Source organism: Musca domestica, unplaced genomic scaffold (genome assembly GCF_030504385.1).
Source record: "Musca domestica strain aabys unplaced genomic scaffold, Musca_domestica.polishedcontigs.V.1.1 9, whole genome shotgun sequence".
In the NCBI taxonomy this organism is placed as follows: domain Eukaryota; kingdom Metazoa; phylum Arthropoda; class Insecta; order Diptera; family Muscidae; genus Musca; species Musca domestica.
Window position 1 is genome coordinate 17,870,448 of NW_026712435.1, and position 24,251 is coordinate 17,894,698.

Below are 24,251 nucleotides of genomic sequence, written 5' to 3' on the forward strand. Positions count from 1 at the left end.
TAAATTCATCAATATACCGAATATTAGGAGGTACCGCTATATCGGGGGCTATCAAAGACGTGGTCCTGCACAGAAAATCTCCTGTCATAGGCTGTAGCATCCATGACGAACATCAAATACCAAATTTAAAGGATTTCCGGTGAATGATGTCGCTTAAATTATGAAAATACCGAATATCGGGAGGTACCGTTATATGGGGGGGCTATACAAAGACGTGGAACTGCACACACAATTTTCTGTCTTAGGCTGTAGTATCCATTACGAACTTAAAATACCAAATTTGAAACAATTCCGGTGAATAATGTCGCTAAAATCATCAAAAAACCGAATATCGGAAGGTTCCGTTATATGGGGACTATACGAAGACGTGGACCTGCACAGACAATTTTCTGTCTTAGGCTGTAGTAGTACCAATTCGAACTTCAAATACCAAATTTGTAACAAAATCATCAAAATACCGAATATCGGGAGGTACTGTTATATGGGGACTATACCAAAACGTGGACCTACATGGCCCATTTTCAATACCAAAAGTCCCGCAGACATAATATACATTTGAGTAAAATTTTATCAATCTACTTCAATTCGTTCGAAACCTAGAGTGATTTCCACAGACGGATGGACGGACGATTTTATGCTGATCAAGAATATATATACTTTGTGGGGTCTAAAATGTATATTTCGAGGTGTTACAAACGGAATGACAAACTTAATATACCCTCCATACTATGGTGAAGGGTATAACAAAGGCAGACACATGACTCTTGACTAGTAATAATGTTAGGTGCTTGGCACGCGGCGTCTATATCAAACGTTTTCGTGTAGAATATCCTTAAGACACGTCAACCAACGTGTCAGTAACCACGACAACTACCACATACAAACATGTTACGTTACGTTACGTTTCGTTCCATTTCACAATCATACAACTAAATATTAGAACTTCCGTTCAATTTTAACATAAAATGACCCCAAGAATGGAAAATTAATTACATAGCCAACCACCCCCTGCCCCCTTGTGATTATGTACATTATGGCCAGAAGAAAAGTTGGGTAGAAGGGGGAGAGGCAGAAAAAATATATAAGCGACACGACATCATTTACTTTCCCACTTACCTATTTGTGATGTACATTCCGTTGCCAGCACCATTTGTTTGTTTTGTCGCCGCCGAACTGCTGCCGTCATCAAAGAAACCCTCGTAGAGCACAAAATTATTAGCCTGTGGTATGGTACGCACCAAACTATAATGTTTCTTGAGGAAACCCAACAATTTCTCTGATGGCCTATCCACTGAACATTTAATGGGTGTCCATTTTTCATCCGCCAACATGGTCTCGAAGAGGTCCTTACCCAGGCCAGCTCGCTGCCGCGATTCATGTATGTAGAAATCCAAAATGCAGGGGGTGTTCTCCACCTTACGCGTCTGACCGGTCTCATCGAACAGATAAAGGTCTTTGGTGCCCACCTTGAGCAAACCAATTACAGCACCACTGTAAGAAAATAAAAAGGACAATACAATAAAATATGAACTAAATCCTGACAAAATATTAATTAACTTGAAGGAGGAAATGTAAAAAGCTTGTAAATAAATAATATAAATATAAATACGACAAAAAAATCACGCATTCACTATGCATGGCTGTGGGTATATAATGCCGAAAATAAGTAAAATGTAGACCCATTTAAAATGTAATTAATTTCATTGTCAAGGGAAGGGGGTTCGAAAATAAGGACAACACGAACAACATATGTCGCAGGAAATAATGGTACAATTTAATTAAATAGAAAATGGTAAATTGGAAATAATTTATTTGAATTCTTAACAATGTAATTAGGGATCTGAGGTGGTGGGGGTTACTCGAATCACTGCAGACGAATGCACATTTTTTTTTTTGGAAATAGAACACCATTGAAGTGAATTGAGTTTCCGTTCTGGCAATCCCAACATACAGGGTGAGATGAAAAAACTGCAACCAACTTCAGACTGCTGTCATTTCTAAGCCACTCGTCCGACAGCTGTTAAAATTATTCCAGTGACCGCTCATTATATTGTTGACTAGCGTACAAAAGCATTTTGGTGAGAATTTTCCATCATAGCATCATAAAATACCGTATATAGGGAGGTACCGTTATATCGGAGCCATACGAAGACCTGGATCTGCTTACACAATTTTCTGTCACAGGCTGTAGCATCCTTGACGAACTTCAAATACGACATCTCAAACAATTTCGGGGAGTATTGTACCTAAAATCGTCAAAATCCGGATATGGGGCCTATATGAAGACCTGCATAGATAATTTTCTGTCACAGACTGTAGTTCCCATTGCAAACTCTGAATACGTAATTTGAAACTATTCCGGTGAATAATAACGCTAAATTCATCAAAAAACCGGATATTGGGAGGTATCGATATAGGGGGGCTATACGAAGACGTGGACCTGCACAGACTGTCACAAGCTGTAGTATCCATTACAAACTTGAAATGCCAAATTTGAAACAATTCCAGTGAGTAATGTCCCTTAAATCATCAAAATACCGAATATAGGGAGGTACCGTTATAGGGGTGCTATACGAAGACGTGGACCTGCACAGACAATTTTCTGTCACAAGTTGTAGCATCCATTACAAACTTGAAATGCCAAATTTAAAACAATTCCAGTGAGTAATGTCGCTGAAATCATCAAAAAACCGGATATTGGGAGGTACCGTTATAGGGGGGCTATACGAAGACGTGGACCTGCACAGACAATTTTCTGTCACAAGTTGTAGCTTCCATTACGAACTTGAAATGCTAAATTTTAAACAATTCCAGGGAGTAATGTCGCTGAAATCATCAAAATACCGAATATCGCTAAGTACCGTTATATGGGGGCTTTATGAAAACGTGGACCGACATGCCCATTTACGAACTTAACCTGCCTACTGGAAAAATAAACATGTGTGCAAAATTTTAGCCTTCTATCTCAATTCGTTCGAAAGATAACGTGATTACAACAGACAGACATACAGACAGACGGACATCACTAAATCAACTTAGAATTTTACGCTGATCAAGAATATATATACTTTGCTGGGTCTGACATGAGTATTTAGAGGAGTTACAAGCGGAATGGCAAAGTTAATATATCCTACATAGAATGGTGGAGGGTATAAAAGCGAGCTCGGGGTAAAGCCAAAAAGTGTAAGAACTTAGACCGCAACAAAAAGAAAATAGACTCAAAAGAATTAAAGAGTGGCTTCGCTTGGCCGAAAGTGGTGAACTGCCGAATTTGGTTTTCTCCGATGAGAAAACATTCGTTGTCTAGCAGTTTGTAATCAAACAAAATGATCGTGTTCACTTGCTTAAAATGTGCACCTTCGGTTGGCCATGGTGATGGTGTGGACCGCCATAACAACCGATGATGGTTGTCCGCTCGTATTAATCTACCGTGGCATCAAAATAAATGCCGAATATTCTGGAGGGTGGTGTATTAAAGCCTTGGGCACGCTAACATTTTGCACGCTAACATTTCAACAGGACTCAGCACCTTTGCACTCAGCACGCGCCACCCAAGAATGGTTACAAATTGGGGTTCCCCGCTTCATTTCCAGCGCACAATGGCCACCAAAATCTCCGGATTTTGGTGGATTAACGTTGGACTATTGTGTTTTGGAGTATTTTAGAACGCAAGGTTGCCACTAAAAAATACCAAAGTGACGATCACCTCAAGCAAGCGCTTTGCCGGGAGTGGGTCAAAATACCGCAGAGCAACATTCGGGCAGAGTGTGACGGTTTCATTGGCCGTTTGAGGACATAATTCGTGCCAAAGATGACCAATTCAAAGCAATTTAAACTTATTTTAAAACTTGATGCTATATCGGACATTTTTTGTTTTCATTCAATAAAAGTTTGAAAAACAATTTAAAAATTATGGCGTTTGACTTTGTTGCAGTTTTTTATCTCACCCTGTATATTAATCTTTTTTTATGTACCCTCCGCAGTGGATTTTCATTGGCCACTTAAAATCGATAAAACAAATTAGAAAATATCAGTTGGTTTTGGCGACAGATGTATACCCTCAGCCAATGTTCGTTGATTTAAAGGTATTTTGACTTCTGTTATGATTCAAATTCAAATTGTTGACCCTCTATGTAGTAGGTTCCGAGCCAATGGGCCAATATTGCCCATTTCGTATCGAACATAAATAAACATGATATAAATATTGCAACATGCCAGCTTTGGACTATATCGACTGCTTCCCCTCACTTTATATGAGTTATGTGATTATTTTTAGAAAATGTTAAAAGTGTGCGTGAGGTAGCAGATATTGTCGACCGAAGTATTTCATTTTCATACTTTATCCAATACAAATAAAAAATTTGGTATGTGCAAAATTTGAAGGGCCAGAATAGAAGCCTATTGCTTTTCAAGATGATCGCATAATATTTAGGAGTTGAAAAGGACCAAAACTGAAAAATTTACTGATTTTGCAGTTGTTCTACAGGTCGCAATTATAGACCAATTGACGCGGAAGTTTGCATGGGGCTAGAGCTTAGGGCTGGGCAGAAGCCTTCCAATTTCCAATATTTAGTGGGTGAAATTGACCATAACATTTGTGTTCGATAAAAGTCAAATTCTCCTTTAAACCGCGAATATTTTTAAACCCGGCGAAATCACAAGTAGACGAACAGGTCAATTCTGACCGTAACGTAGATACCGATTGTAAATATATCGGATATATATAGCGAAAAATATACAAAAGGAGGGGATGTTAGCTAGAATGCTTATATCTCAAGAATGGCTGGACCGATTTTGACAAAAAGAAAAAAATAAATCGCATAAAAAGATGCCAATATTGATGTTAATATAGATTTTGTAGTATTTTGTGATTTTTTTTTTTATTTTTTCATATTTTTTATCGCATGCGATTTTTTTAATTTGATTTATATATTGAAGTGTATATTCTGTAATATGTTTTCACCTTACAACACAGGTTTGGGTATTTATATACAGATTGCAATTATCGTCCGATCCTCACGAAAATTTTCATAAGGTTAGGGTTAGGCTCAAAGATGTCCGCAATATATTTATGGGTTGAAATGGACTAACAATTTTCATTTCAGTCGTTAAAACGGTCACAAATAGAAACCAATGGACACGAAATCTCGCATAAAGTTAGAGTTTAGAACAGCGGGTATAATAGACCACTACTTTTGTGTGAAAACGCTGAAAATAACATAATGAAAATAACATACAGGCGATACTTCTGGATTTTTTATGCTGATTTTTATGGCCTAATATCGTAAACAAGCAAATCATATAGATGAGTTAGGGGTTCACATGAATCAAAAACAGAAAAGAATTCCTGATCCCACAATTGAAGCCAATCGACACGCCTGACAGGGAAGGCCAAATATCGTAGACAAGCAAATCATACAGATGAGTCTGATAATATACAGAGGGACCTCTTGCTTTTGGAGATGATTGCAAAATAATTAGGGGTTCACATGAATCAAAAACAGAAAAGAATTCCTGATCCCACAATTGAAGCCAATCGACACGCCTGACAGGGAAGAACAACGACTAACAGCACGAGTGAGTGCGTAAATATTGGGCAGTGTTCCGTGACATAATTTCAAAAACAAAATCTTCCAAAATGGATTTGGACATAAGGGGACTTCTAACATATTGTAGGGTTGTAGGGTATCACATGGTCGGCCCCGCACGGCTATAGCCTTTGCTTACTTGTTTTCTAGTAACTTTTGCCAGTGTTGCACAATGTCACTTTATATTTGTTTTATGTCTAGATACCTACATCACACATGCGAACTTTACTCATTTGACAATTAAATCATTGGCTCAATTGCCTAAAATTTTGTAATCGCAGGATTAATCGAAATTTTGAAATGAGTTCTGAGATGAATATTTCGGTATTCTATAAAGGGAATGACATCGTAATTATGTTCGCAAGAGCCTGTTATATTCCAAGGCCGAAATTTAAGTACAGTCCTCGACAATTTCATTATTTTTTTCTATCCAAACTATGCATTTCAAGTGTTTCATAAACTCAAATTATAACTCATATTTATAACACATCACAAAAGTCAGACATGTGTGTTGTTCTGTTTGTGGAAAATTTCAGACAGAGAAATGCTTTCATGATATGCTCTAATAATGCTTAACACAAATTGCCAAATGAAATTAAGCTGAAATGAATGGCGGGGCACAAAAACCCAACGTTCATATCTAATCGGTCATTATTTGAAATAGCCACTTTAAAATTGATTTATAACACTTGTTTGAATTTCCAATAAGAGAGGGAGAGCAGCTGAAGGCGCCAACACAAAAAAAAAAAAACAGTAAAGAAAGTCTTAAAGTCGGGCGGGCCGACTTTATGTTACCCTACACCACTTTGCTACAAAGACATAGAAGTGTAAAGATAGGACAAGACGGAGTAAAATATGGCAACTCTGTGAAAAATGCCTCTGTTGTTATTATATCGTAACAACATAGTTACCAATGTTAAGCAATTTAAACCGCTAAGACAGTATGCAATTATTTGGAAGGTATATGGAATAGAACTTTGAAACCAATATTTTGTATTATTCAAATTTTTATTTGTCATTCTTTCCTATAATTGTGTTTTTTATATTAACTTGCCTCTGTCATGAGCTGTTATTCAAGGTAGTATAGCCACAAACCTTTTGCTCAGAATGCATTTTGTCTAGTCTTTACCATTTTATGTCTTTGTTTGCTAATTTAGTAGAGCTCCGCATAATAATTAAAAGTTTTTTTGGGAGAATTCAATCATACACGCTATGATTATAATTATAATTTAAATTTTAAAGGACTAAATACGCCGTAGCATTTGTATCTTTTAAAATCGGACTTGTATTGCCCATTTGGTGCACAATTAATTTGAAATCAGATAAAGATATATATGGGAGCTACATTCAAATCTAAACCGATCTCGATAAAATTTAGCGAAGATATTTCGGAGCTGTATTTGATATATTTCCCTGAATAACGTTGTTACGGAGTGCATATTACCGCTGTGGGTAACAAATATAACAAATCGGATGAACAGTATATATGGGAGCTATAGCTATATCTGAACCGATCTTCACCAAATTTGACATACTAGCTTCTAGACTCAATTCGGTCGTAAGTGCCAAATTCCATCCCATTTGGACAAATATTAGACGTTTTGTGCACAATAAAAGGTTAATCGGACGAAGTTATATATGGGAGCTATATCCAAATCTGAACCGATCTCGATAAAATTTAGCAAATGTATTATTGAGCTGTATTTGATATATTTCCCCAAATATTGTTGTTACAGAGTGCATATTACGGCTGCGAGGGGACAAAAATAACAAATCGGATGAACAATATATATGGGAGCTATACCTATATCTTAACCGATTTCGATCAAATTTGGCATACTTATTTTCAGGCCTAATTTGGTTGTATGTGCAAAATTCCATACTATTCGGGCTGATATTACACGTTTGGTGGCCACTAAAAGGCAAATCGGACGAAGGTATATATGAGAGCTATGTCTAAATTTTGACCGATTATCTCCAATTTCAATAGGATTCGTCCTTGGGCCAAATAAATGATTTGTGCAAAATTTAATCTGGATAGGGCAATAAATGCGAACTGCACTTTTTTTACAAAAATACATGGACAGACGGACGGACGGACATGCATAAATCGACTCAGAATGTGATTCTATGCAGATCATCAAAAGAAACTATGGGTCCATCTCGTTTCCCTTTGCCTGTTACAAACAAATGCACAAAGACATAATACCCTTACCACTATGTGGTGTAGGGTATAAAAAACACCCAACGAAAGTTCTTAAAAATAAAACTCACTTATTTCCTTGATTGATATCGGCCAGCAAATAAATTGTTTGATTCTCAGACATTCGCAAACGTTGAGCTGTCGTCACGGGGGTGTTGAGTTTTTGGGCATTGGCCGATAGCTGGCCCAGACGATCAATTATTTCGGACATCTTTGATGTGGCATCTCTGGAAGGCAAAGGGACAAGGTTTTAGTTTTTTTTTTTGTTTTTAAATGCCTAGCATAAAGACATCGCCATATTCACCACCATATCCGGACAATTTGGTGTCATTGAAGTCAAAAAGGGATGACATGGTGAACATGAAGACGCATGAATAAATCTGTATGTAGTTACTTACAGACACTGACGCCGATCTCCACGAAATGTGTGAGGCAGCAGATTCGAAGTAACCTTGACTATCGGCTGTGTGAAAAGGGGACGTATATCAAAGCGAAACTCAACCATTGTGTCGTCTTCTTTCTGATTTTTCTCCTACTTTCGTTTCAAAGTGGTGGCAAGCGCTTGTGAGATCTGAAAACAAAAAAAAAAACAACAACAATATTAAAAATTGCAAAAATAAGTATTTAATAATAATTGGAGCGAAACACAACATGAATGAAAATTATGCATTTAACGTGTGTGTGTGTGTGTGCGACTGTACGGTTACCAGCAATTACTTTGGTTTAATGTCAAGATCTTCATTGGGATGTTAATAAAAACATTGATAATGTGTTTATTATCCGAATACGTCACGCTTGAAAACAGAAGCCATGTAAGGAAGACTAAATTAATAAACTATTTCGGTATGAATGAGATCATTAAAAAATAAAGAAGTAAAAAAGATCGGTAGGAACTTGAAAAATTGCCAAGAAAAAAATCCGAAAACTACTACTTAAATGAAAATCGTTGTATTGGGACTATGCGAAGACGTGGACCTGCCTACGAAATTTTTTGCCATAGGTTGTAGTACCCATCAAGATCTTCCAATACGAAATTTGAAACGGTTCCGGGGAATAATGTTGCTGAAACCATCAAAATACCGAATATCGGGGTGTACAGTTATATGGGGACTATGCGAAGACGTTGATCTGCATACAAAATTTTTTGTCCTAGGTTGTAGTATCCATTAAGATCTTCCAATACGAAATTTGAAACGATTCCGATGAATAATGTTGCTGAAACCAACAAAATACCGAATATCGGGAGGTACCATTATATGGGAGATACACGAAGACGTGGACGTGCATACGAAATTTTTTGTCAAAAGTTGGAGTACCCATTAAGATCTTCCAATACGAAATTTGAAACGTTTCCGGTGTATAATGTTGCTGAAACCATCAAAATACCGAATATCGGGAGGTACCGTTATATGGGGGCTATACGAAGACGTGGACCTGCCTACGAAATTTTTTGTAGTGTCCATCAAGATCTTCCAATACGAAATTTGAAACGATTCCGATTATTTGATTTAATTAATTTGAAACGATTCCAAATATCGGGTGGTACCTTTATATGGGGACTATACGAAGACGAGGACCTGCCTACGAAATTTTTTGCCATAGGTTGTAGTACCCTTTGAGATCTTCCAATACGAAATTTAAAACGATTCCGGTGAATAATGTTGCTGAAACCATCAAAATACCGAATATCGGGAGGACTATACGAAGTATAGTATCCATTAAGATCTTCCAATACGAAATTTGAAACGATTCCGAACGATACCGAATATCGGGTGGTACCGTTATATGGGTACTATACGAAGACGTGGACCTGCATACGGAATTTTTTTTCATAGATTGTAGTATCCATTAAGATCTTCCAATACGAAATTTGAAACGGTTCCGGGGAATAATGTTGCTGAAACCATCAAAATACCGAATATAGGGAGGTACCATTATACGGGGAATATACGAAGACGAGGACCTGCCTGCGAAATTTTTTGCCATAGGTTGTAGTACCCATTAAAAACGATTCCGATAAATAATGTTGCTGAAACCATCAAAATACCGAATATCGGGTGGTACCGTTATATAGAGACTATGTGAAGACGTGGACCTGCATACATGGCCCATTTACGAACTTAACTTGGCTACTGGTAAACTATGCATGTATGCAAAATGTTAGCCTTCTATCTCAAATCGTTCGAAAGAAGAAACGAAAACGTGAATACAACAGACAGACGAACATCGCTAGATCGTCTTAGATTTTTACGCTGGTCCATAATATATATACTTTGTAGGGTCTATCATGGAATATTTCGAGGAGTTACAAACGGAATGACCATAGATTGGTGTAGGGTATAGAAAGGAGTCATTGCAGAAAAATTACGGTTTTGTGCGGAAAAAAGTCACACTAGGGTATTTTTTGTTGTACAAAGTTCTGGGAGTAGAAAAATGAAATCGAGTGTACTCTATTTTTCGAAGTCGCTCGAAAAAGGGTGAGCATGCTTCGTTAGTTTTAGAGTGGGAGCAAAATTCGCTCTAACACTTCCGCTCGCGAGCAAGTTTCAATTCCGAGTGAAAACGAGCAAATCTATGCTCTGCATTTGAATCCTCAGAAACTTCACTGTAAGTTTGCGATAACTAATCTGATCTCAATAGAAGTGCAGTCGGTGTTCCGATAGATAACTACCTATAGCGTTTGACCACTTTTTAAAGTATGCCCTTTTTGGGAGATCTACCAAAAGATTGGTTTTATATATACCAACTTGACATTAGATCTAATGTAACAACAAATAGGACAATGTGCGAAGCATGATGAAAACTTGGAACTAATTGGCATTTACAAAAAGTACTAAAATGTACTAAAATGTACTTCTATTGGAATTTGGAATAGTTTGGTTCAGGGTGAACGGTCGAAGCTGGAATATTGAAATTTTGTCCCTGTTCAGGTCCCTGTTGGTATTAGGGTCGTTGATCATGTGTATCCTGAACATATGGAGGTGGCTTCGGAAGTGTGTACAATAATTATACGAAAAAAGTACTAAATGGTACTAAATTTGGGCATTGGGAGAAGGGATAGGGCCGGAATCCAAAAAATTTGATAATGAGCTCTCTATTGGTATCTGGATGTGGTTGTGAAAATTTGTATTATAATTGTACTAAATGGTACTATATTTGCTACAAATTGGTATTGGGTGAACAGCTAGAGCTTGAAATCAGAAATTTGGCATTAGGATCGCTGCTCATGTGTAGCCTGTACATGTGGAGTTGTTTTTAGAAATGTGTACTACAAGTGCACGAAATTTACCATATGGTACTAAATTTGGTATTGAGTGAATAGATATTGCTTGAAATTTAAAATTTAGTATTAGGGTCGCCGTTCATATGTAGCGTGGGCATATGGATGTGGTTTCGGAAATGTGTACTATAATTGTAAGAAATGTTCTGACTGGTACTACATTTGGCATTGGGTGAAGGGATTGGGCTGGAATCCCGAAATTTTATATTGAGTTGTCTGTTGGTATCTGTAATTGAGATATGTAGGTGATTTTGGAAATGTGTACTATAATTGTACGAAAAGTACTAAAGTTGGTCTCGGTTGAAGGAAATCGGAAAATTGATATTTATAACTGTTTGTGTCTGAGGCTAATATTTAAAGGTTGGTATGGAAATGCATACTATTGTTGTTTGGAAAGTACTAAATTGAACTAAATTGAACTAAATTTGGTATTGGTTGAAGGAATAGAACTGAAACAGTGAAATATCATATTGCGATAACTGTTGGTGCGTAGGATTGAGATATGGGACTGCTTTGTAAATAAATACTAAAACTATACGAAAAGTATTAAATGTTACTAAATTTGGTGTTGAGTCAATGGAATAAAGATGGAATTCTGAAATTTGATATTGAAATGAATAGATAAATCTGTAGGTATCTAGAATTGAGATGGTTTTTCAAATGCGTACTGTTCGAAAAGTACTAAACAGTACCAAATTTGGTTTTGCTTGAAGGAATAGAGCTGAAATTTGATATCACTGTTGGTGTCTCTTATTAAGATATGAGGGATGGTTTAGAAATGCGTACTATATTTGTACGAATAGTACTAAATTTGATATTGGGTGAAGGGATAGGGCTGGAATCTTCAAATTTGATAATGAGATCTACGTTGATATCTGGAAATTAGATATGGACATGGGTTTGTAATAAGTACCATAATTTAACGATAAGTACTGAATGGTACCACATTTGGTATTGGTTGAGGGGAAAGACCTGGAATCCCGAAATACGATATTAAGATCTCCGTTGGTATCTAGTGCTGAGATCTTCTGGGGGTTTTGCCAATGCGTACTATAGTTGTACGAAAAGTACTATATAGTACTATTTTTGGATCACTGTTGCTGTTTATGATGAAGAAATGTAGATTGTTTTGACTAAATATTAAAAAAATTTGATATTAGGTGAAGGGATAGAACTAATATTCTAAATTTTGATTTCGAGATCTCTGTTGGATTCTGCGGTTTACCTATGGAGACGTTGAAATAGTTTTGCTCATCGATAAAATTCAAACTGAAAGATTCAGAGGACTTTTTTGTGTAAAACTTTAACATTTTCCTTTAATTCTATCCGGAAGAGGAAAAACTTGAATCTTGAAAGACTGAAAATTTAGTTTTGATTTAAAACGTTTGTCAAACTGAACAAATTGTGCATTTTGAGTACTAAAAGTCCCAACACTGTTGGAACGAATCTAAGGGTGCAAGTACATAAAAAGCTTGAAGTCATGGCTAGGCATACTAATGTCAAATAATAATGGAAAACGACGGCAGGATTTTAGTGCGGCTCTGTAATCTCTTTGTGAAATGTCACAAAATATGCCTAGCCATGACTTCAAGCTTCTTATGTACTTAGCCCTTAAGGCTTAGGTAAGATTTAGACTTTTGATGTGTACAAGGGCCTATAGTAGAATTTTATGTCGAATAACTTTTATATCTTTGACGAATATTTTTTGGGTTGCTCAACAAAAATTAGAAACATTAAAAAAACATTTTTAAACATTTTTAAAAACATTTTTTTTGATTTCTTCTCAAGGAAAAATCAATGCAAGGTCTCCGTCATTTGAAAAATAATAGTTTATTAGAAACCCGATTGAAGCCGTGATTATATCCTTTTGGATTATTGTTTAACATCCATTTGGCCGCCTAAAAAGGCAATTTCCTCCCACATTCACAAATAGCCTCTAATTAAAACGTCAAAATATACCCAACACTCTTTGAATTTCTCAGGCACGCATTATCATCGGATACGAACAGTTGTGAAAAACTACATCAACAACAATTTGCCACAAACTTTCAGGGTGAAAATGTTTTACTTATAATAACACCAATTGCCTTCTTCTGCTGCCACTGCCTCCGCTGGTCACACAGGTGGCAAAAAACGATGGAAAACTAAACGATACTCCTTAACCTTGAACATCTAACTGCAAACGGTCGGTACAAAAAAGCCAATTAAGCTGTACGAAACTAAACAAAATATTCCGACTTTTTAAGCTATCCTTCCGCAAAAGGACGAGGAAAAAACCTTGAACAAAAGAAAACCAAATCATATACACAGGTGGAACTAAATGTTGTAATTTTCTGAAATGGATATGACGCTGGTTCGTTCATTCGTTCGTTCACGCTAGTCTATAATTTTTAACGCCTGGCGAAGGAAATCAATATTTATTGTTTTTATTACCAAAGTAATCTGCCAGCTACTCATTTACTCAATAAAACAAACATTATTGGCCAAATGGGTAAACAAACAAAATTTACGGCCATGTCGGGATGATTTTCATGACTGCCAGTCTGGGAAATTAAAATTTTTGTATTTTTTCTACCTCTTTCTTAAGGCATTGGGTTTCTAATAGTTGTTTAATATGAATATACAAATTTTAAAAGGAGACACTATTTTAAGGTCCAGTAAGGATATACCGAATATACCGGAAGGGCTATTCAATTTATGCAGATATTATATATATGGTGAGCAATAACCGTAAAATCGGACGAAGGTGTATATCGAAGCTATATAAAAATATGAACCGATTTCATATTTTCGGTATCAAATATCAATGTTGTGGAGTTAATATTACGCATATGAGGGACTTAAAAACCGAAATCGGATGCAACTTATACAGGGTGAGATAAAGAAACTGCAACAAAGTCAAAAGCCATAATTTTTACATTTTTTTTATTGAATGAAATGAGCATTTCGGAAATAGCATCAAATTTTAGAATAAGTTTAGATTTGTTCGAATGAGTCACATTTGGCACGAATTATGGCCTTCAAATGGCTAACGAAGCAACACTTTAGCTCTTTTGAGTCTATTTTCTTTCAGTTGCGGTGTAAGTTCTTCCACTTTTTTGGAATTTCAATGGCTTTACGCCGAGCTCATTTTTCAATATTTGCCGAATGGAATATTTCGATATGTTCAGCTCACGAGCTATTTTCGGGCCACTGCAACACGGATTTCGATCAAGTCGCTTCTTTACTTTTCGAACCATTTCTGCTGATGTTGCTGTTTTCTTCCGTCCACTTCCTTGACGTCGGGCTACGCTAAAATTTGACACGAGTGGCTCAGATATGACAGCAGTCTGAAATAGGTTACAGTTTTCTTATCTCACCCTGTATATGAGAGCTATAGCTATATCTGAACCGATTTTCTCAAAATTTGATGTGTTTACTTCTAGACTGAATTCGGTCGGATGTGACACAATTCACTCCATTTGGGCTGATATTAACCATTTGGTGCACGAAAAACCTGAATTCGACTAAAGATATGTATGGGAGCAATATCCAAATCTGAACCGATCTTCACAAATTTTTAGCTGAGCTGTATCTGATATCTGGTACCAAAGATCATTGTTGTGGAGTGCATATTACGCATGTGAGGGACTTAAAACCCCAAATCGGATGAAATATATATATGGGAGCTATAACTATATCTGAACCGATTTTCATTTAAGTACTTGTTTCTAGGATGAATTCAGTCGGAATTGCCAAAATTCAGTTCATTTGGGCCGATATCAGTCATTTGATGCACAATTAACCCGAAATCAGTTGAAGATATATATAGGAGCTACCTCTAAATTTGAACCGATTCCCACCAATTCCAATAGGGTTCGTCCTTGGCCAAACAAATCTTGTATGGAAAATTTCACCTGAATCGGATAATAAATGCAACCTGCATTTTGTTAACAAAAATACATGGGCAGACGGGCTAGCATACATAAATCGGTTCAGAAAGTGATTCTATGAAGATCCTCAAAAGTAACTATGGGTCTATCTTCTCCATGTTACAAACATGTCTCTGGTTTCAGGAGGCCAAACTATGTAATCGTACAGTTTGCGTAGGCTTCTGATAAGGCTGCGTTATTGGAAATTTCGTATTTGACAAACGAAGTGATCTAGAAATGGAGTGAAATTTAGAATGAGAGTCACTGAAGGAATTCAGGATAGTTAAATCAAAGCGTTTTTGGGAACTTTAACTTTACGGTTATGAAAAGTTCTTAAATGGTACTAAACTTCTAAAATGGTACCATTTGGTATTATGTGAACGGATAGAGCTAAAAACTTGAAATTTGATATGAGAATCAAGGCTGGAAAGTAAGTTGGATAAATGAAGGTGGTTTTGGAAATGTGTACTTAGTATGCGAACTGTATTAGGTAGGTGGTTTCGGAAATGCGTTTTATATTTGTAGGAAAAGTTCTAATCGGTACAATTTTGTATTTGGGTAAACAGATAGTGCTTGGAATTCGAAAGTCCCTGTTATTGTGTATTCTGGACATATGGTTTTGAAAATATGTACTATGATTGTACGAAAGCACTATAATTGTACAAAATTTGGACATATGGAGGTGGTTTCGGAAATCTATACTATAATTATACAATATTTGGTATTGGGTGATCTGCCAAATTTTTAAGCTCTAAGTCAAATTTCAAAATACAGACGGACATCGTTATATCGGCTTAGAATTTTTTGGTGATTATGAATATATATACTTCATGGGGTCTACGACGAATATTTAGGGATGTTGCAAACGGAATGACAAAGTTAATATACCCTGCTTTTCAAGGTTTATCCGAGTTTATCCGAGACCGCCTTCGATATTCAAGCAATTTGGTCCACTCATGCATACTGAATATTCCGAGGTTATGAAGTCGAACGATCTGCTGCCAATCAAGGTGATTAACGTGGAGATCGACAATCAATGTCACCTATTCGTTGCAGCCATATTTTCTTCATTTGGAGTTCAATTAGATTACTAGATTAAATGCGTCCATTTAGTTGTTCAGAGTACTTAGCGGATATGATGACAATTGTTTGTACATACACACACATTTTTTCATTATAATTAACATATCTAATTCCCAAAATACCCACCGTTTAATTTCCCCTTCTTCTTCTTATTTTTCTTTATTGCAGTTCATTGAACTTATTCGATTATTTTTTGGTTACATTTATAAAAAGCCCCCCCTTTCTTCCTTCTCAAAATTTTATTTGAATGGCCATACTAATAATCTTGATACACAATGCAAATATTGAAGGAAATATATGCATACGTGTATACATATGTACAAACAAACAATCATGCCCTGCCTCCATCTGTTTATTATTAAGACATATTGATTGAATACGTAAGCAAGTATTAAGTCAAAAATGTTCTCGATATTGCTGGGATTCTCGAAGTGTGTTAGCGAAAAAATGACAACGCAAAACATTGATTTTTTAATAAACATAAAAGTCTCCGCGGTTTTGCGGATCATAATATAGCAGCTCAGTTTTCCATGAGCCAATGTTTAAGACAAATTTTCCAACATAAACAAGTAAAAAAGCAACTAAGTTCGGTCGGGCCGAACTTTTAATATTTGGAAGGAACATGAAAAGTTAAAAAAAAAAAAAAAAAAACTGCATCCCTCAACTAAATATATAAACAGGTAGTGAAATAGCTGACTGACTGAGAATCCACGCCTAGACGAAACGGCTGAAGCAAGAATCTTGAAAATTTCCACGTGGGTCAGTCTTGGTGTGTTCGCGTGTGATAAGGCTGGGTTTTGGAAATTCGTACTAAAAGGGTGCGAAAAGTACTAAAATGTAACTAGAATTCTGAAATTTTGGAATGAGAGTCTCTGATGGAGTGCAGTATAGATGTGCCAAAGTGTTTTTGGAAATTTGAAAAGTTCTAAAATGGTACTAAACTTCTAAAATGGTACCATTTCATATTATGTAAACGGATAGAGCTGAAATTTGGAATGAGAATCAAGGTTGGAATGTACGTTTAATATATGAAGGTGGTACTTAATGTGCGATCTCTATTGAATGGTAGGGTGAATGGATGAGGCTGAAATTTTGAATTTTTGTATTGGGTCCCCTGTTGGTGCTAGGTTTGTAATAAAGAGATGTTTTGGAATTGTGAACTACAAGCATACGAAAAGTACTAAATAGTACTATATTTGCTACAATTTCGTATTGGGTGAACAGGAAAAACTTGAAATCTGAAATATGACATTCATGGGTATATGGAGGTGGTTTCGGAAATGTGTACTATTATTGTACGAAAAGTACCGAATGAAAGTCTATTCTGAAAATTGATATTGAGGTCACTGTTGATTTCTATGGTTTGCCTATGAAGACGTTGAAATAATTTTTGACAGAAAATTTGGATGTCGGTGCAATGGTATCCTCCTCGGTAAACTTAAAAATAAAAGATTTTGAAGACTTTTCGGTGCAAACAGTTATATATTTTCCTATTATTCTTTCCGAAAAAGGAAAAATTGAAAAAAAAAAAAAAACCTTTAAAAAGGAAAATTTTGTACGATGAAGTTTTGATTAAATTTTTTTTTATCAAACTGAACAAATTGTGCACTTTGAATACTTAAAGCCCTAACACGAACTGTTGGAACGAATCTAAATTTCTAGGGTGGACTTGTCGCTGATAAATAAAGTTTCTTTATACTTTCAAAAATCAATTCAAGGCTACCAAATTCATTGGAGAAGTACTTGTTTTACGACAGTGTGCGATCTTGATCAAAAATTCAAAAGATTTTAGAAAAATCTCCCAAACGCCATGAGTTTTTTTTAATAATATTTATGAGTCTCAGGGGCAAAATTGCATACGTGCATTCCTCGAATTGATGTACGTTCAATATTCAACGGTTCGATTTTTAAAATGTATTATTTCAATACAATCTGTAATTAAAATATATTTAAAAAAATCCAAGTTAGCAGCCCCCCATTTCTTTATAAAATTGAAATAAACAACCTTGGTTCGATGTAAATCTTTTTGGACCAGTCAGTCAGTGAATGAACTCGACAAAAATCAGCTGCAATTACAAAAATTTCGCTGATGAAGGAAGATGGGAGGCGGGGCTTTCACAAATAAATCATTAAAATTGCCTTGCAATCATATTTTTTTGTTTGCATTCAATTCGTTTGTATGACGACATTTCCACAATCTTGAGTGATTTTTTTGTTGTAAATTGCCATTGTAGTTTGTTGTTGTTTATGAGATTTTTTTCATTCAAAAAGATATTTTATTGTCGTATAGAATTTCATAAGTTTACAAAACCGAACTGATAAGATATTTTTTCTTCTTCTTCTTTAAGAACGTTGTTTTGTTTCTTTTTTCAGTTCTGCTGACGTTGTAAATTACCCCCAGCAAAGTGCAACAATAAAATGTGTTGGTCGGTCGTTTCATAAACATATATAGGTATGGGAATGTGTATGTTTATACATAATATATATTTTTTTAGCTTTACATGGAATAAATAATATAGGTATGTGTGTAAGTATGTCTATATAATTACAGATTACATTTGTCGACATACATACAAACAGTTATTTTTCCATTTCATTCCATGTATGTATGTATGTATGTAAGCGACATTTTAATATTGTTTTTCTTCTTCGCGATTGCAAAATAATGTGTCGCTCTTCACAAACAAAAACATCAGCTGTATTACGAATGTTTTCAACCGGGACGAGACCCAAGGAAAAATGTTAGCCAATTTAAGATGTAACAAGTTATAAAACAGTAAGTTCGACCGGGTCGAACTTTGAATACTCTCCACTATTCTCCACACTGTCACAGGCTGTAGCATCCATTAAGAACTTCAAATACCACATCTAAAATCGTCAACATACCGAATATAGAGAGGTACTGATATATGGGACCTATACGAAGACCTGGACCTGCATAGACAATTTTCTCTCACAGACCCTAGTTCCCATAACGAACTCTAAATGCATAATTTCAAACAATTCTGGTGAATAATGATGCTAAAATCATCAAAATACCGAATGAAGGGAGGTACCTTTATATGGGGGCTATACGAAGACGTGGACTGGCACAGACAATTTTCTGTCTTAGGCTGTAGTATCCATTACGAATTGCAAATGCCAACTTTTAAACAATTCCGGTTAATAATCTCGCTAAAATCATCAAAATACTAAATATTGGGAGGTACCACTATATGAGGGCTATACGAAGACGTGGACTGGCACAGACAATTTTCTGTCTCAGGGTGTTGTATCCATTTCAAACTTTAAATACCAAATTTGAAACAATTCCGATGAATAATGTCGCTAAAATCATCAAAATACCGATTATCGGTAGATACTGTTATATGGGGGCTCTATGAAAACGTGGACCCACATGACCCATTTACGAACTAACCTGCCTACTGGAAAAATAAACATGTGTGCAAAATTTTAGCCATCTATCTCAATTCATTCGAAAGATAGCGTAATTACAACAGACAGACAGGCGGACATCGCTAAATCGACTTAGAATTTTACGCTGATCAAAAATATATATACTTTGTTGGATCTGACATGAGTACTTCGAGGAGTTACAAACGGAATAACAAAGTTAATATACCCTCCATAGAATGGTCGAAGTTTTTCCTTTTTCGGAAGGAATAATAAAAAAATGTTACCTTTTACACCAAAAAAAAAAAAAAAAATAGTTAAAATTTTCTTCAAAAATCTTTAACGAGTTGGATGTTAGTAAAACCTTTGCATAATGGTACCACATCCAATGATTCTGTCCAAAACTATTCAACGTCTCCATATGTAAACCGTAAAAACAGGCAATAACCTCAATATCAAATTTTAGAATTTCAGTTCTCCCCCTGCATCCCATACCAAATTTAGTAACATTTAGTACACATATCTAAAACAATCTACATATCTCCATCTTAGACCCCAATCGATATCCAAAGTTAATACCTTAGAGACCTTAATATCAAATTTTGGGTTTCCAGCTCTATCCCTTAACTCAATATCCAATTTAGTACCACTACGTGTTTTTTTTTTAACTATTATAGCACACATTTCTGGAAAACAACCTCTATGTCTTAACCACTGACCCCCATTTCCAAAACCACCTCCATATCTCAATACCAGATACCAACAGAGAACTCAATATCAAATTTCAGGATTCCAGTTCTATTTCTTCACCCAATACCAAATTTAGTACTATTTTGTACTTTTCGTTCAAATATAGTACACATTTTCAAAACCACCTCCATATCTCAATTCCAGATACCAACAGAGAACTCAATATCAAATTTCAGGATTCCAGTTATTTTTCTTCACCCAATATCAAATTTAGTACTATTTTGTACTTTTCGTTCAAATATAGTACACATTTCCAAAACCACCTCCATATCTCAATTCCAGATACCAACAGAGAACTCAATATCAAATTTTAGGATTCCAGCCCTCTCCCTTCACCCAATATCAAATTTAGTACCACTTAGTACTTTTCGTACAATAATAGTACTCATTTCCGAAACCACCTTCATATCTTAACCACAAACACCAATATAGACCTCAATGCGAAATTTAAGGTTTTCAGTCCTATCCCCTCGACCACTACCAATTTTTTTTGTCATTTAGTACTTTTCGTAAAAGTATAAGATGCATTTCCAAAACCACCTCCATATGTCCAGGATACACATGAACAACGTGTCTACTACCAAAACTCAGATTTCAAGCTACGTCTGTTCACCGGATACCAAATTGTACCAAATATAATACCATTTAGTACTTTTCGTACAATTAAAGACAACATTCCCAATACCCAATACATTTACCCAATACAAAATTTAGTACCATTTTCGTTTAAATATAGGACACATTTCCAAAACCACCGTCAAATCTCAAATACAGATACCATCAGTAGTATAAATATTAAATTCCAGTGTTTTACCTCTTTCCCTTCACCCAATACTAAATATAGTGTCATTTAGTACTTTTCGTACAATAATGGTACACATTCCCAAAAACACCTGCATATGTCCAGGCTACACATGCTAATACCGAATTTTAGATTTCAAGCACTATTCGTTTTCCCCATACCAAATTGTACCAACTATAGTACGATTTTGTACTTTTTGTACACTTGCAGTACACATTTGCAACACTATCTATTTATCACAAACCTACCACCAACAGTTACCCCAATACAAAATTTCAAAAATCCCGCTTCATCCGTTTAGCCTAAACCAAACTGTTCCTAATTTAGTACCATTTAGATCAGTTCGCACACTCAGTACATATTTGCCAAACCACTTGCATGTATCAAACTTGCTTTCCAACCTTGATTCCCAAACCAAATCTGAAGTTTTTAACTCTTCACGTTCACATAATACGAAATGGTACCATGATGTTAGAAGTATAGTACCATTTTAATACTTTTCGTAATCTTAAAATTCGAATTCCCAAAAAAAAACCCTATCCCGCGCTCCATCAGTGACTCTCATTCAAAATTTTAGAATTCTAGAACTTTCCGTTTGTCCAATACAAAGTATTATTTTTTTTTGTACATTTCAGTACAATTCGTACCCTTTTAGCACGAATTTCCAAAAACCCAGTTTTCTTACACGCCTATGCACCACAACTGACTCTGGAGCAATATCAAGATTTTAGCTTCCGCCGTTTCGTCTGGGCGTTGATTCTCAATCAGTCAGTCAGTTATTTCACTACACTGTTATGTATGAATATATATATTATGGGGTATTAATTGATATTTCGAAGAGTTACAAATGGAATTTAATACTTAATTTACCCTCCATAGTAGTAGTAGTACCTCCCATATTTTTATACTATAAATGTATACATTTTTTTTCTCTTAAAAAATTTTATGTAGCGCCTAAAAATATGCTCTAAAAATGTTAAATAGAAATGTGAAAGCCGTTTTACATATGACTTCTACATGATGTTTAGGTAACTTTTTATACCCTACACCACAAGGTGGTCAGGGTATTAGTCTTTGTGCATTTGTTCCTTTTGATGATCTGCATAGAATCACATTCTGAGTCGATTTATGCATGTCCGTCCGTTCGTCTGTCCATGTATTTTTGTAAACAAAGTACAGGTCGCATTTATTGCCCGATCCAGATGAAATTTTGCACAGACCATTTGTTTGGCACAAGGACGAACCCTATTGAAATTGGAGATAATCGGTCAAAATTTAGACATAGCTCCCATATATATCATCGCCCGATTTACCTTTTATTGTGCACCAAACGTGTAATATCAGCCCGAATTGTACGGAATTTCACATATACACCCAAATTAGACCTGAAAATAAGTATGCCAAATTTGATCGAAATCAGTTTAGATATAGCTATAGCTCCCATATATATATTGTCCATCCGATTTGTTATTTTTGTCCTCCGCAGCCGTAATATGAATTCTGCAACAACAATATTTGGTGAAATTGAAATACATTTGCCAAATTTTATCGAGATCGGTTCAGTTTTGGATATAGCTCCCATATATAAGTTCGTCCGATTTACCTTTTATTGTGCACCAAACATCTAATATTTGTCTAGTAGTGTGCTTATGGGGATGTTGGGAATTCACCACGATTTATCACGGCAAATTCTATTGGGGATGTTGATTAGGGTAAGTTCACCACGGTGAATTTTAATGGGGATGTTGTCTTGGGAATTGTACCACGGCAAATTCTATTGGGGATGTTGATTGGGGGAAATTCAGCACGGTGAAATATATTGGGGATGTTGTCTTTTGAAATGTACCACGGTGAATTATATTGGGGATGTTGTCGTTTGAATTGTACCACGGCAAATTATATTGGGGATGTTGTCTTTTGAATTGTACCACGGCAAATTTTATTGGGGCTGTTGGCGTTGGCGTTGCTAGTTTTAATATGAACTACTAGATGGCGCTAAGTTTAGCGCAGACACAATCCAAAACTGTGTATGGGATGGTGAAATTTCAAGTTTACTTATTCACCACTAGCAGAGACACCCTCCGAAAAAAACTGTATTATGATCATATCGAGTGGGGGCTAAAGAGATTCACCATGTGAGAAGTGAATATAGCAGAAACACATCTGAAAGAGGTAAGTATCCAAGAAAATCATTTTATCTAGATGGCTCTCAGAATGCTTTTGTATAGTCAACATGCTGATTACTGCAGTCAAATGTGCTTATTAATTTATTTGAAAACATATATTTCAAGAAATCGACTTCAATAAATGTGATATATTATAGAAGAGTTTCAATTGACAAATATCCTGCAATTATTGATATATCAGGGGTTTTAATTTCAGCATAGATGAAAATATAAATGAAAATATAGACAAAGAAATGCTCTCACCGTTGTTGTGAAAAGTACGTAATGACATCGAAAAATTCCGGAATAATCAAGTGAAATTCTTGAAAAACGATAACGAAGTCGAGTGGGTTGAACACGAAAATCAGCATGTTGGCTATGCAAAACATGATGAGATAAAAAGACAAAACTAACTTTTCGTTGTACTTGTTTTAATTTGTCTATAATTTTAGCGACTCAAAAATGTTCAGTTATTCCCATCGAAACGATATAGGCGACATCTAACGGTGAGTTCCATCCATACTATCCATAAATTATGTTGTAGCATAGACACACTCCAAAACTATTGAAATATGATCATATCGAATGGGGCTAGAGAGATCCACCATATGAGAAGTGAATATAGCAGAGACAAATTTGGTTAGTATCATAGTCAACAAGAAGATGTGTGTTCTATTATTTTGTCCAGATGGCTCTCCAGTCATTTCCCTCGAAACGATATAGGCGACATCTAACCACCAATTAATGTTGTAGCATATACACACTAAAAAAATGCTGCTGTAGCCAATCAAAGCAAATTCTTCTTGTGTGGACAGGCATTTTGATACATTATATCGATCGCTTTTTGATAGTTTTGTCGATGAAGAATTTGTTTACATTATGTAGCAATTTGAGAGAATTGAAACTGAAAGAGTTTCATGACAAACCCTGCATCAATTCGGTATTGAAGATTGAAGGGATTTGAAGAAGGAAACACCATTGTTTACATTAACTAACAATTGGATTTCTGTGAAATGGATATGAGAATTTGGGGGGAAGCGTTGTTGCAGAGTTTCATGACAAATTCTGCTTCAATC

General features: G+C 35.7%; 1 protein-coding gene across 7 annotated transcripts in view; it reads right to left on the reverse strand.

Annotated features, from left to right (window-relative positions):
- Positions 1-24,251, reverse strand: part of LOC101894333 (alpha-tubulin N-acetyltransferase 1) — a 151,309-nt gene that overhangs the window by 65,159 nt on the left and 61,899 nt on the right. For all 7 annotated transcript variants that reach the window (XM_059131754.1, XM_059131755.1, XM_059131750.1 and 4 more), the window contains 3 exons: positions 8,190-8,362; positions 7,863-8,018; positions 1,117-1,491 (listed from right to left, as the gene is read on the reverse strand). In XM_059131754.1, coding sequence (XP_058987737.1) covers positions 1,117-1,491; positions 7,863-8,018; positions 8,190-8,296 — 638 coding nt within the window. In that variant the 5' untranslated portion in view covers positions 8,297-8,362. The remainder of the gene's footprint in view (positions 1-1,116; positions 1,492-7,862; positions 8,019-8,189; positions 8,363-24,251) is intronic.